Source organism: Centruroides sculpturatus, unplaced genomic scaffold, assembly GCF_000671375.1.
Source record: "Centruroides sculpturatus isolate CEXI.00-Female unplaced genomic scaffold, Cexi_2.0 scaffold40, whole genome shotgun sequence".
Taxonomy (NCBI): domain Eukaryota; kingdom Metazoa; phylum Arthropoda; class Arachnida; order Scorpiones; family Buthidae; genus Centruroides; species Centruroides sculpturatus.
The window spans coordinates 1095839-1110544 of record NW_019384602.1 but is presented as its reverse complement, the minus strand read 5'-3'; the positions used below and the strand labels follow the sequence as shown (position 1 = coordinate 1110544).

The following is a 14706-nucleotide window of genomic DNA, read 5'->3' as shown; positions in this document are numbered from 1 at the left end:
TGGATGAGGTAAAATTTCCCAGTTGAAGCTTTTGAGTTTCTCTACAGTTATTTTTGCAGCATGTGGTCTGGCATTGTCATGTTGCAAGAGAACCTGCTTTCTGTTCACTAATGACGGTCAATTTTTTTTCATTTAAACGCTCTAATTGATCACAATACATTTGAGCTGTAATTGTTTGATTAGGTTCTAACAGCTCAAAGTGAATTACACTTGACATATCCCACCAAACAGACAAAAGAATTTTTTTTGGATGCAACCCATCTTTTGCAGCCGGTTTTGGCTGCTTGTCGCGATCTGTCCATTGTCTTTTTCTTGTCACATTATTATAGAGGATCCATTTTTCGTCTCCAGTAACCAGCTGATCAAGAAAAGGTTCTAAAGTAATGCAGGATAAAAGAGACGTGCAAATGTTTACACATTGTTGTCGGTTAGCTATTGACAGTTCATGTGGTATCCATTTTCCTAGCTTTGAAACTTTTCCGATTTGTTGTAGATGTCTATGAACAGTTTCATGGGATGAATTTAAACGTTCTGCAATTTCATCAACTGTTAAAGATGGTTCTGCTTCAACTAGTGCAGAGAGAGCATCATCATCAAAGTCAACAGGTCTTCCAAAGTCATGGTTCTGCTTCAACTAGTGCAGAGAGAGCATCATCATCAAAGTCAACAGGTCTTCCAGTACGAGCCTTATCCTCCACACTAAAATCATTATTTCTAAATCTTTCAAACCACTTCTGCGCAGTCCTTACACTAATTACAGTTTGATTATGAACAGTATTTAATTTTTTGGCTGAATTTGTAGCATTCTCACCACTTAAAAATCTTCTTCTTCTTCTTCTTCTTGGTGCCATATCAGATTCCTGACGTCGGCGACACCTGGCGTAGGTTTGTAATCCGCCAAGGTGTAATGAAGTTGCAGAGATGGTTAATCTAGTATGTTGCGAATCCTTTTTCGTTTTTGAAGGCCAAACATATAAACAAAATAGAGGGGTCCCAATGGGAAGCCCAATTTCAGGGCTCCTATGCGAGCTTGTCGTTAGAAAACTAGAAAGAAAAATACTGAGTAGCTTTGAAAGAAATATTGTATACTACAAGAGATATGTAGATGATGTATTCATTTTATGGAAAAACAATCGAGCAATTGCTGAATTCGTAGATAGAGTTAACGATAACGAAGAAGGTCTTAGGTTGAAGCTAGAGCAAATAAGCTCTATGAAGGTACATTTCTTAGATATTAGTATCATATTTAGGAGAGGACGTATATCCACCAACGTATTCATTAAACCAACACATAGTCCACTATATATCCCTGCAAACTCTAATGACCCTTATAGGTATAAAATAGCAGCGTTTCGAGCATTGGTTAGGAGGGCCTTTATATACTGTGAAAGCGTTATAGACCGGGATGCAGAGTTAGAAAGAATTATGCAATTGGCAGGAACATTGGGTTACAAGAGGAATGTGATTAAGGGAATTATTAGAAAATTAGAGGATAATAAAGATATAAAAAAGGCACAAGGTCCTTCTAAATACACGAAATTTACATACAACAAACATTTAGGAGGAGTTATGAAGGAAATCACAAATATGAAGGGTGCAAAGATGGTCTTAAAAAGAGCCCCAAATTTATACAAAATACTTAGAAACGATAAAGGGGTAGTTAGAAAAGAAAATAAGGCGGGTGTGTACAAGATTCCCTACGAGAACCAGCTTTTAGGAATTAAGAAAGAATATGTAGGGGTTACAACTAGGAACCTAGGTTTAAGGATCAAAGAACACAAATATGATATCAGAAAAGGTTCTAATGCGACAGTTTTGGCCCAGATGGCGCAGGCAGAAGGTTCATTGATACATTGGGATAAAGCCGAAATCCTGAAACAGATACACTCGCCGGCATTGGCAAGAACGCTGAAAAGATAGAAATCTATAGAAGCAAACTTGAAGAAAAATGTATTAACGCAAGAGATGCGGAGGGTCTTCCTTCCGCTTGGAAGTTTGCGGTTAAAAGCTTAAAAAAAGCGCAGGAAATTTAGTATGAAATAATAAGCTCTATATAGTTAGGCAGACGATATTATTATTTAGTAATGATATTATGTTATTTATTTTGAATATTTGTATTATTTACAAGTATTATTTATTTTTATGTTATCGGTTTATTTGTATTTTTGAATATTTAAACGAGTAGTTCTATTTATGAAGTGTTCCATTTAGCCTGAGGATGATCCAATGAATGGATCGAAAACGTTTGTTTTAATTAAAAATAATCTCTCAGCGAAAAATAAGGTGTTGGATTACATATTTAACAAAATGAATTTATTACCAAAAGTTAGGTACAAACATGGTTACTGTTGGACATAATCACCATGAAGATTGAGGCATTTGTCATATCTGTGGACAAGCTTTGAAATCTCCTCTTCGTAGAATATTGCCACCAGTGACTTGAGATGGCCTTAACATTGTTTCGAAGATTGTCATTAGTCTCAAACCTCTGCCCTCTAGCTACTCTTTCTGTTTAGGAAAGAGGTGGAAGTCTCAGTGCTAAATTGGGGCTATATGCTGGGTGTTTAAAGGTGGTGAAGACTTCCACCTTTCAGATTTCTGTCCAGCTTGAAACTTTTTAATGTGTGAAGACTTCCACCTCTTTCCTGAGAGGTTTGAGACTAATGATGATCTTCAAAAGAACATTGTTAAGGATCATCTCAAGTGACTGGTGGCAACATTCTACGAAGAGAGGATTTCAAAGCCCATCCACAAATAGATAAATGCCTCCCTCAATTTTCATGGTGATTATGTCAAAAAGTAACCATGTTTGTACCTAACTTATGGTAATAAATTAATTTTGTTATTTATACTTGTCTTTTATGGACCATCAGAGGTTGAAAAAGAAACAGCGCTTGTATTTTAAGTTATTCTAAATTAAACTATTATATCAACAAACTTAACAATGCAAATAAAATACAAAATTTCAGGATATTGGTGGTGTAAACAATACATGAGAAATTCAAATTAATTGTAAGAATAAAGAAATATAAAATTTAATTTTTATTGTCTACTGATCGTAGAATGATGTTTTTTTTTAATTATTACTTTGAAAGCATATCAATTATTTCAGTTTTAACATTAGTTCAGACAAAATTCTAGATAAATGAATTTATAAAAAGATAATTTTGAAATTTTTTTCACCACTTCCGAATTCTTGATGAAAAATAAATTTTTAACAAATACAAGGAGTTCTCAAATTACACATGTTTGAAATATGCAAAATCAGTATATTATTGTTCAAAATTTTTCAACTGTTCTCTTGCTCCAACTCATCAGCAAGCCATGTGGAAAAGATCCACATGGTCCTCTGATGAGTTGACATGAAATTTTCCTTAATCAACTTTTATTCTTAATTTTCAGTGAGATTTCTATTTACAAACCAAAACTTAAACATAGAACTATTGAACTAAAGCTAAATTAAGTCTGATGACTATCTCTTTTTGTATATTTGAATCAGCTCTTTATTGCCAACTATTCATTCTTTCTTCATTTTTTTCAGTGATTACCTTGCTTTCATAATCAGCCTGTGTTTTTGAGAACCTCTTAAAAATTAATCTCTTTTCAGAAAAACCTTTGTTATTTGCTGTCAGTTTTAGCTTATCCAAACTTTCATTTTATTCATATTACATGTTATATATTGAATCTATTTCTTAGTATAGCATTCTGCATCATTCATATATGCATAGTTATATCCACACAAACAAAATGTAAATATGGTATTTACTGTTAGTTTAATAGAAAAATTTTGTTCAAATCACACAAAATCTAAACTACACATGACTGACTTAGAACACAATCTGCATGTAATTTGAGGACCCATATATACAACTTTTAGAAATAGTCATTTATAATAAATAATAAAAATTAATTAGAAAATTAGAAACCTCACTATCATGAATTTCTTTAATGAATATAAATACACTCTTTGAAAAAAAATTAACACACCCCAAAAAATAATCCAATTTCAATGAAATGTCATATTCAAATTCTTTTTGATCAAATATGCAAATGATAAAAAATTAACACTTCCATAATTCTGATTAAATGATCATTAGCTTTGTTAATTATAGTATCTTATAGCAAAGTAATAACTATTTGAGATTCCATGTCTGTGGTCATTGTGATAACTTAACACCACACCAATTGGTCTATACCGATCTAGAATACTAACAGAGTTCGAAAATAGACAGTTCAGTTCGGCCTGCAACACAGACTGCAGACTGAGATCATCGTAGATAGGATAACCATAATACAGAACTGATACAACACTGCTAGACAGAACCACCAACACGATACACGGAAGCGGCGAGCAGTCAGGATTACAAACCGGTGCAGTGGCCTCCAAATTAGGGTCAGTTATGTGAGAAAAAATCCTTCTTCTTGCTGTATTGTCATCTTCTCTTTCATGTGTCTCCTTCTTCTTGTTGTTGTCGTGTTGTCATCTTGATTGTTTGTTAGCACATTGTCTACTGGTTAATTTGCCTTCTGAATTTATGGTCTTCTGGTAGTTGGTTCATGTTGTCTACTGGCTGATGGTTGGCAGTTGGCTGAAATTTACATTAGTCCTCATGCCTAACAGAGAATAGGCCTTGTTAGTGAAGGACTATACTGTTTATGAATGTGACCATTGCCATGTACAGTTTCTTTTTGCTGCGTAAGTCACTTGGGTTTGGCAGCCAAAATAGTCCCTGCTGAATGCAATTTGCATAAAGAGGACTATGCTGATAATCATATTTTGGGCAATGGAATAGGACATGATATGCATCCCCTGTTGACATATTATCACAGTCACATTGTTCACTGTCCATTTTTTTTATTTTTTTTGAATTGGTGTAGATAATGTGGGAAGTCCCCATGCTCAGTTAAACTGGTCATCGGACTAAAAGAGGATGGAAGGACAAATTGACATATTGCTCAATATTGTATTGGAGTGAGGCAGCAATTAAATGATGCTGGCATGAATGGGTCTTGAATGGCAAAGCGCAGAGAAAAGCAGGCAGTGGATGGCCTATAGTGATGACAGAGAGGGAAGACAGAGTGATTGTTTGAGCAGTTGTAATAACATCAGAATTGTCACTATCAACTATCCAATGTGTGACCAATGTGTGAGCGATATGTTCAGACTTATAAAGAGATAGTTCAGACTTAAAAAGGACATACAAATTTTGTAAAGAATTATTTACGTGGAACAGAGAAACAACTGATTCTGCAAGGTGTCAAGTTACCTGCATTGAAACGGCAATGCCAGACTTTGATATCATTGTTCATATACAATCAAAGAAAGGAAAATATTTAAAATATAAAATGCAATAAAAGAAAATGACAAGAGACAAGATGACCATGGGTGTCTTAGTTTCTAGGTAATCTCAGTCAGAGTTGAAGGGATGGTATAGGATGGACCATCTCAGGCAGACTTTTCTTGCAACCCAAACTGGTCTCGATTTTCCAACCTGGAGACAGGTGAGAAACCAATCGGGGAGTGGGGAAGTGGAAGCCCAGCTAATTAGAAGAAGATTTTGGGACAAAAATTCTATAAAACCCAGGTGTTGAAGGACATGGGGTTCAGCTGTCATCATCATTACCTCAACTCTACAAGTGTCATCATTATAGTTCTGTGTGTGCCCCCTAGACCTTTGGACACCAACTCGCTGCTGCCCTGGGGCCACCCAATGGATGACATTTGATCAAGAATCTATGCATGTGGAAGAATTGGGACAGTAGAACAGTAGATAACTTTTTGTTTATCCTCAAGGACTCCTTTCTTATAAAATTAGACTCACTTCAACCATTAACTGGTGTGAATTACGATTAACTCTTGAATATCAAATGTTTTCGTAACCCCTTCTGGGTTCTTCCTCAGGCTTCTTTCAAATCCAAATCGGCTGATTTGGAATTGAAAGGAGGTTATGAAAATGTTCGATATTCGAGAGTTAATCATAATTCACACCAGTTAATGGTTGAAATAAGTCTAATTTTATATTTATCCGTGTGTGCAGTGCAGATATGACTCCTTTCTTACCCGTGTAAGAAACTTTTGTTTTAATAAACAGTTTTGTAAAGGCACTTTGTATTCTCTGCCTCCTATATCACCACCCACATACGTGAGATCTCCTAGGCCTATCTCTGTCAAGGGATAATGATTTCCCCCGGTTAGTCAGCATACTCACACCAGTGTCTGAGAAGTAGGATTTTAAGTCCCTGATAGCCACCAGCACGACTTACTCACAAATGCCAAAGTGGCCACTGGGACCATTGCTAGATGACTATACAAGTGGAATTTATGTTCATGATGCCCATTACACTGGCTGCCACTGACCTGTAAGAATCATCAAGAATAATTGCAGTGGTGCTGGCTCGATTAACACGGAACTGTTCTGATTAGGGTTGAATCATCTTTAGTAGCGAGTCCCACTTTGAACTGAGTTCCAATGGCTAGCATAGATATGTATGGAGACATTCTGGCCATCACCAGAATCTTACTTTTACTGTCAAACACTACATGGCTCAACAAGGAGTTATGGTATGGGGTACTATTTCTTGTAATAACCAAGACCCCCTTAGTGGTAGTCCATGGCAACCTCACAGCACAGCAATACATTGATGACATTCTGAGATCTGTTGTGATACCATTCCTTTTGCAGCACTCAGGGCATACTTTCCAACAAGACAATGCCTGACCATACACAGCATGTCTCTCACATGAATGTCTTCATGACCTTGCAATAACCTTTCTTGGCTAGTCAGATTGCCAGATCTCTTTCCGATTGAGACATTTTGAGCCTGATGGAGCATCACACATGACCATTTGGGAATATCAATGACTTAGCTCACCAATTTAACACTGTTTGGCAAGAAATCCTTCAGGATGCCATCTGTCAACATTATGAATCAGTGCCACTCTGGATAACAGCTTGTATTCAGACAAGAGGTGGTCCAATATCTTATTGACTTCCTCACTTTGTGTAGCTTTTTATCTGAAATGAATCATCCAACTGTTTCAAAATTGTTTCTGTGCATGTACAATAAACATACCAAATTTTGTTCTAGTTGGATAATTCCTTCTTGGTGTGTAAATTTTTTTGTCAAAGAGTGTATATTAAAAAGGATCTGTCATACCTGAAGTATTAAATTTTGGATTTAAAAATGGAATAACTAAATAATAATAATAAATTCCCACTGTTGTCCATCTGTCTATCCATCTATCCTTCATTAATCTCAAGAACAGAAATACAGTGGTGACTTGACTAAAGAGTTTAATTCATTCCGTGTCAGAACTCGTAACTCAAATTACTTGTATGTCAAATCAATTTTCCCCATTGAAATGAATTGAAATGCCATTAATCTATTCTGGACCCCTCAAAACATCACAATTTTTTGTGACATATTTTTAAATAAGAAAAATTTACTTACAAATAACAAATATTGTATAAAAACACAATAGAATGTACTGCAATAAACTGATTTTCAGATGTTGCAGATGAACTTCTGGTCTGGACTGGAAGTCACACGATTTCCATTCAAAATTGACATATTCTGTAGGCACAAAGATTTTTCACATGTTCTAAAGACACTTTTATTGACTTGAAACAATGGAAAACTTGTTTAATGAGTTCATGATGCAATAAAAAATTGGCATATATGTTCATCACATAACGTGACTGTTTGAAAGCACTTTTCAAACACAGGTAATCTAAGGGTAATCTGCATGAAAATATGTCAATTGCAACAAAATCTTGGAATTCTGATATATTAATGAGTTTATGATGATATGTTATATCAAATATGTCAAATATTAACATTAATTTTTCTGAAATATGTGTAGGAAAAACTCAAGCATAGAAACTTTCTTTGAATTCAGGAAATAGTGAGTACTGTATATCATTTTAGCAAAAGCTTTCAACCACAAATGTTGCTTAATTGCTTTGAGTGCAAGTATTTTTTCTTGGATTCTAGAAATTTGTATCATCAAGGAAACTCCTTCACAAATAGCAAAATTGTAATGAATGGTATTTAACTCTGTTATCAGAAATTGGCTACGGTTAGCATTTTTTAATTGATACTTATATATAAAGTGTATAGTTTTATTTCTACATCTATAATTGTCAAGATTATTTTGAAGTAGAATCTTTTGAAAAATCGAAAAACTTCATTATTTCTCAAATACTAATTTTGCTTTTTAATTCTTTTATCACATCAATAAATAGGAAGGTGGAGAGAATTTTTTGATTTGTTTCACTTAATCAAGATATTGAAATTTTATTTTTAATTATGTTTCAAATTTGTATTTTTATAATTTTTATCTTCAGGAAGAAAAAATTTCTTAACTTTTATAAAATTATTATAGGTATTAAGACTACAAAGAGTAAAGAGATATTGTTATTATTTAAATTCTACTATTAGAAAGTTTGCCAAGGAACTTAATAGTAATTTTAAAATAATTCATCTGAGATCTTCAAAAAATAGTAAGTTTAAATACTAAATTATAAATAGTTAATAAATTTTACTTTAAATCAATCAAAATTGCATTTGTCTTGTTAAAGGATAAAATGTATCAGTTTTTGTTAATTAATAAACATACCAAAACAACTAAATTAGTTTAACTGCTGAACATTTTTGATCTCTAAGTGCCTGTCTGAATGCCAAAGATGTGAAATCCCTTTCAAAGTTTTGGAAACTCTCATTGACAAATTCACCAAAGCTAAGGTCCATGTGATATTTGTGTATTTCAGACTGTAATTTGTTATGTTTCGCTATACCTGATTTGTATTTTATTTGATTTGATTTTATATTTTAATTTTTATTAGTAGATAATTACAAAATAAATTAGAAATTTAGAAAAATAAAGAAAAACTAATAATTTATTTGTTAGAGAATGAATCTATTTAGTTATATTTATTAGCATGTACAGTATATATTACTTCATGTATGTTTATTAATATAAGTAATTGAGATGTTTTTTGGAAAAAAGCACAAAATTGCTGTGTAGAACTTATCACACAGGAACACTACAGTGGGTGATCAGTTAACAAACATAATCTGTTCCAAGACCATGTTTGCTATCCAAGTTGTTCATTAACTGATTATCAATTTACCATAGATTTTTGTGGAAATTTGATTAATATGTTCTGGAGACCTCAAAAAATAAATAAAAAATTATATACTTTCTTACTATGTTTATTTACATGTAATAACAAACTAAAAACAATCTCTCCATTTTTTTCATAGATGGCACATGTTTCTCAGATGCAATTTTCATTACTCCTTTATCAGCTTGAATCTTTTTGATTATATGTTTCTTAGCTAAGATTGTATCTACTGTAGACCTGTTGAAGTCATCTGCCTACAATATCAAACATCTTCTGTCCACTCTCTATTTTGGCTATTATTTCTTGCTTAGTTTCTATAGTGAACACAGTTTTTGACACTCCTCTTTTAGGCTCCATATTATCAGTATTTTAAATAAAAAGTTCAGAAAAGCACTTACAAAAATTCAGAGAACAGAAATTAACTAGTGCAAAAAAGGTTATGTATACAACTGTGAAAGTCTCATTCCATAAACCATGAATAGATGCCATTAAAATATAGTTTTACAAATCTTAAATGCAGCGTCACTTCTTGTGTTTGTTCTGTCAGGTGTTCGATATCCAAACACGTGTTTGTTGTTTGAACATAAAAATCTTTTGCAAAAGTGTTTGTTGTCCAATTCGTTTGCAGTCTGTATTTAATAAATAAAATAAACTTTATTTTGTACAACAGAATGGATATGCATTTTGAGCTATTTTCTCCTGTTCAGTCCTTTTTTTGTACAATTGTTAATACTGTGTAATAAATTACATTAAAATTAATTATTGTTTATATTTTTTACATACGTTCAAAACTTAGAAAAAAATAAGGTTATCTGAAATGATATTTATCAATCAAATGTAAATATCATTTCAGGTAACCTTACTTTTTCTGAGTTTTAAACATATGTAAAAACTATAAATAATCGTTAATTTTAATGTAATCTATAATATTACACCGTATTAACAATTGTACAAAAAAAAAAAAAGGATTGAAGAGGAGAAAATAGCCCAAAATGCATATCTGCTCCATTGTACAAAACTAATAAGTTGTACAAAATAAAATCTATTTTTATTCATCAAATAGTGTTCCTATATGGTAAGTTCTGTTTAATGAGTTCATGATGCAATAAAAAATTGGCATATATGTTCATCACATAACGTGACTGTTTGAAAGCATTTTTCAAACACAGGTAATCTAAGGGTAATCTGCATGAAAATATGTCAATTGCAACAAAATCTTGGAATTCTGATATATTAATGAGTTTATGATGATATGTTATATCAAATATGTCAAATATTAACATTAATTTTTCTGAAATATGTGTAGGAAAAACTCAAGCATAGAAACTTTNAGATTGGTAAAAAAAAAAAAAAAAAAAAAAACAGGAAGCAATAAAGTATTAGTTGAGATGTTTGTTTTTGTTTTTATTTATTTATCTATTTGTATTTTGAAGTTTTGCATTTCTGTTCCTTTACAGTTAGTTATTTAAACATTTAGTTCAAATTCTTCTGTGGTGGTTCTGATATTGATCTATTAAAGAGGTTGAAAACCTTTGACAGTTAAACTAATTTTGGTGTGTTTATTAATTAATTGATGAATAAGCAAACATATTATTAAAATACTGTATACTCACTTAAAATAAATATTAATTAATATGAATTCCAAATTTCAGACAAATACTCCCTTAAAATATTTTGAAATTATAATATTTGAAGTATGCAATAAGTTGTATTAATTTTAATAATTGCCTAATTCACCAGACTGATTTTTTAATACTGTGATCATTATTCCTAAACTTGAAAACTCAATGATCATTATGAACAATAAAATGAACTTTTATAGAAGTAAAGATGATAATTTTTTTAGTGCCCACCAGTGACTGAGCAGATAAAACCACTTAACACTGGTTGGTCATCAGTTCACACCTCACCAACGAGCTTGCCACATGACATATTCTGGGTTTTCTTCACATTAATAACACCTAAATAAGAGCCACTTGCTCAAAGAAAGTCCTCCCAGGAGGCATCCCTCAACAGATCACCCATGTTGTTGCCATATACAAATAAACCAAACCATTTTTTTAGCATTTTATAGAACTAAATCATTGATGACCTTATTTTAACTTCTTGTATTTTCCTTATAGCTTAACAATAGAGATTTCAGTTTAGTTGAATCATCTGCAAAACTGTAAGTGAAGATTAGTACACAATTATGTAGGTTAATAAAAAAGTCTCTCCTACCCAATTATTGGGGAAACAATTACTATATCTTAAGTTGTGCAAATTCTGTACAACCACAGAACTTGCATGACTAACAACATTGCATCGTTTATCATAATATAGACATCCAGAATATATTATTGCAAGTTTTTGAATTTTGACCCATTGTTGATTAGCTTGCAATTATTTTGAGTGCAAAAAAGATATCTGCAAACATTGGTAATTTTGAGTGTTGTCTGTGTCTAATGATTGATAATTTTGAGAAGTGTGATAAAGCTTCAATGATAAGAACAAAGAAAAAATATATAAATGTAAAAAATACAAATAAAAGTACTTTGCCTTTATTGCTAAGGCTTCATCAGTTATATAATATAAGACAAAATAACAAAAAAAAATAATTTAATTTAATTTTAAAATTACAAAAACATGACAACTTAAATTTAACACACATAATTAAAATAATTAACATTCTTGTTGTTGTCGTGTTGTCATCTTGATTGTTTGTTAGCACATTGTCTACTGGTTAATTTGCCTTCTGAATTTATGGTCTTCTGGTAGTTGGTTCATGTTGTCTACTGGCTGATGGTTGGCAGTTGGCTGAAATTTACATTAGTCCTCATGCCTAACAGAGAATAGGCCTTGTTAGTGAAGGACTATACTGTNTAATTAACATACAGTTAATTATGAAGATTAGTTTTTCATAAAATATTAATTTTTGAAACATTTAAAAAATATAATCCCACACTGTACTTAAACATAAAGATGGTTTATTACAATTTATCACATGTGTAATGTTTTAATAAGATGAAGCTTATTATTTTTGAAAAATAATGTAATATATAATAAAAATAATATATAAATAATATAACAAAGCATTTAATTATTTTTAAGTTATTTCTCATTGTACTGTACATATCATGTTTAGAAAGCTTGTTCCAAGATACAGTTGCAATAAAAACTAAAATTAGTTATTTTGTCATTCTTTACAACTTCATAATTGACCTTGCCTTATTTCCATTAGACATTGATATAAGCAAAGACCCCTTTACATCAGGAGCTGGGTAATTATATCATTGTTTGGTACAGTCCTGACTTAGTGTAAGATCCACAATAGTATAAAATCCTATCTGTACTGTAATAATCAGCTGGAAAAGAGACTTGTTTACCTGTATAAAAAGTATGATCTAAAATTCATTTATTGTTTATTAAAAGCAAATATAGTAGAGTCTCGAAAATGCGGCCTAATGTGGACCGAAGGATGGCCGAGTTTGTGAAAATGCCAGGTTATCGGAAATGGGGTTAAAAAAAATATGTATTGTTTACTTGAGAATACAACAGAGAATAAACTGCCCAAATACCCTTAAACAAAGGAAAAGTACATCATTTGTGAAAACATAGAGCCTTTACTACATGAAAATGAAAATTAATGAATACACTGTGTACAGTAATTTACCTGATAAGACAGACCTCAGAAAAATACTTTATGAGGCATAAAGCTGTCTGTAATGAAAATGAATTAATTAAGGATTTTTTTTTGCCCTGCCAGGGTGTGGCTGAGTTATCTGGACTGCCGGGGTTATCGAGTGCCGAGTTTTCGAGAGACTACTGTAATGAATTTTACCCAAAAAAAACATTAAAACAGTGTTTTTCAAAGTTTTTTGGCCTGTCATATGGCTGTCAAGAGTGATAATATTGCATATTAATATTTCATGCTCCTTATACATTAAATACTTTAAATATTGCTTTTCTTGATTCCAATTGACTAATTCATGCACATTACAATGTTTTTTGGAATGCATTTTTTATTTTTATTTTTTGTTCAAAGTGATTTCAGAAAAATGTTTGTTGTTTGTTCTTCTTGTGTAAAGAAATATAGTTTTAAAGAATATTAATTAAAAAGTGTATTTGAATATGCTTGTTGTTATTGTTACATATATTTCTAAACCTTACAATTTAATAACTTATTTACTTTTTTAATGAACGTATATAATTATTATTATTTTTAGCATAATTTTAAAGATATTTATTTATTTAAATAATAGGAAATAGTAATAGAAAAGTTTTCAAGCAATATGGAAAATATAAGAAAGTTGGTGAAAGCTATTTTCCAAAAACTTCTGAAGATTGATGAAAATTAGAACTTTAAATCAAATAGTAATATAGAAGAAGAACCAAGTTCATTATCTAATTTAACAGTTCCTGTAAAAATTTTAAATTTTCAAAAAACATCAAGAAATCCATTTATGAAATAAGAAGAAACTATAAAATTAATTATAGAAATAAAATCTATTAAAGACCATTTCAAAGCATGGGAAGCATTATTGGATAAATAACATCAACATAAAGCCCGATTGGTATACATATAAAACTTCCAAACGATCGCCTGAATAACGGGCTATAATATGGCTACTTAAAATGATTAGAACCAAAGCAATTTGTCTTAAGAGGTAAGCCTAACGCTTACCTCTTAAGACAAATTGCTTTGGTTCTAATCATTTTAAGTAGCCATATTATAGCCCGTTATTCAGGCGATCGTTTGGAAGTTTTATATGCATTATTGGATTTTTTACCAAAAAAATGAAAGTAAAATATTTGCTAATGATTTAATTATCATAAAATCAATCAATCAACTTTTATTATATAAAGGATTAGTTTCCTGTTACTTTGGGGTAATGTAATATTTGTGTGATAATTATTAGTTATAACATCAGTTATACCATTACAACAGTTTCTTTTACATTTTCTAAGCATAAAAATTAAGGCTACATTAGCCTTATACAATCCAATTTGAGTTAGTATTTCATTTAACTATTGTATTTTAATTATAAATGGAAGTAACCTCTCTTGTTACTGTCGATTAGATTATTAGTAATAAAATGCATTTTTCTTCAATAAACTGCAAAAAAATGCATTTTATTTTCAACATTTAAGTTAGCCAAGGTTATGTATTGTTTACAATGCATAACCTGAAATCTAACTATTGACAATAGGATCCAAGTTTACAGGAAATTTTTTGCTCTGAAATAAACACTGTAATTGGTGATACTTCCTTCTGATTTATCCTATACATTTAATATCTAAAGTATGTATCTTCAGTCATAAACACCTAGTTGCTAGTGTTTTATTACTTATGTTTGAAGATATACACTGTATCAGTAAAATTTTCCAGTTAGCTTAAATTAGATTAGGGTTTATTAGGTTTAGTTGTCTGGTTAGGTTCATCCTAGGTTATGGTAGGTTAGTTTAGTTAGTGAATAAGTTAATGTTTAAAAAAAAGTGAATACATAAAAAAAATAATAAAAATAAATAAATAAAAATTTTGAGGTCTTGCTCGTTGGTCTGTTGTCTCATTTAGTTTGTCATTGTGTTTGTTTGCTTT

The 14706-nt window shown here is 31.2% G+C and overlaps 1 protein-coding gene across 4 annotated transcripts in view; it reads left to right on the top strand.

Annotated features, from left to right (window-relative positions):
• LOC111625049 (tigger transposable element-derived protein 1-like) overlaps positions 1-13656 on the top strand; it is a 35235-nt gene extending 21579 nt beyond the window's left edge. For 2 of the 4 annotated variants that reach the window (XM_023368074.1, XM_023368076.1), the window contains 2 exons: positions 8387-8504; positions 13370-13656. In XM_023368074.1, coding sequence (XP_023223842.1) covers positions 8387-8504; positions 13370-13455 — 204 coding nt within the window. In that variant the 3' untranslated portion in view covers positions 13456-13656. Of the gene's footprint in view, positions 1-8386; positions 8505-12873; positions 13102-13369 lie in introns of those variants that run through there. The other 2 variants (XM_023368073.1, XM_023368075.1) reach the window with 2 other exon arrangements.
• The last annotated feature ends 1050 nt before the right edge of the window (positions 13657-14706 follow it).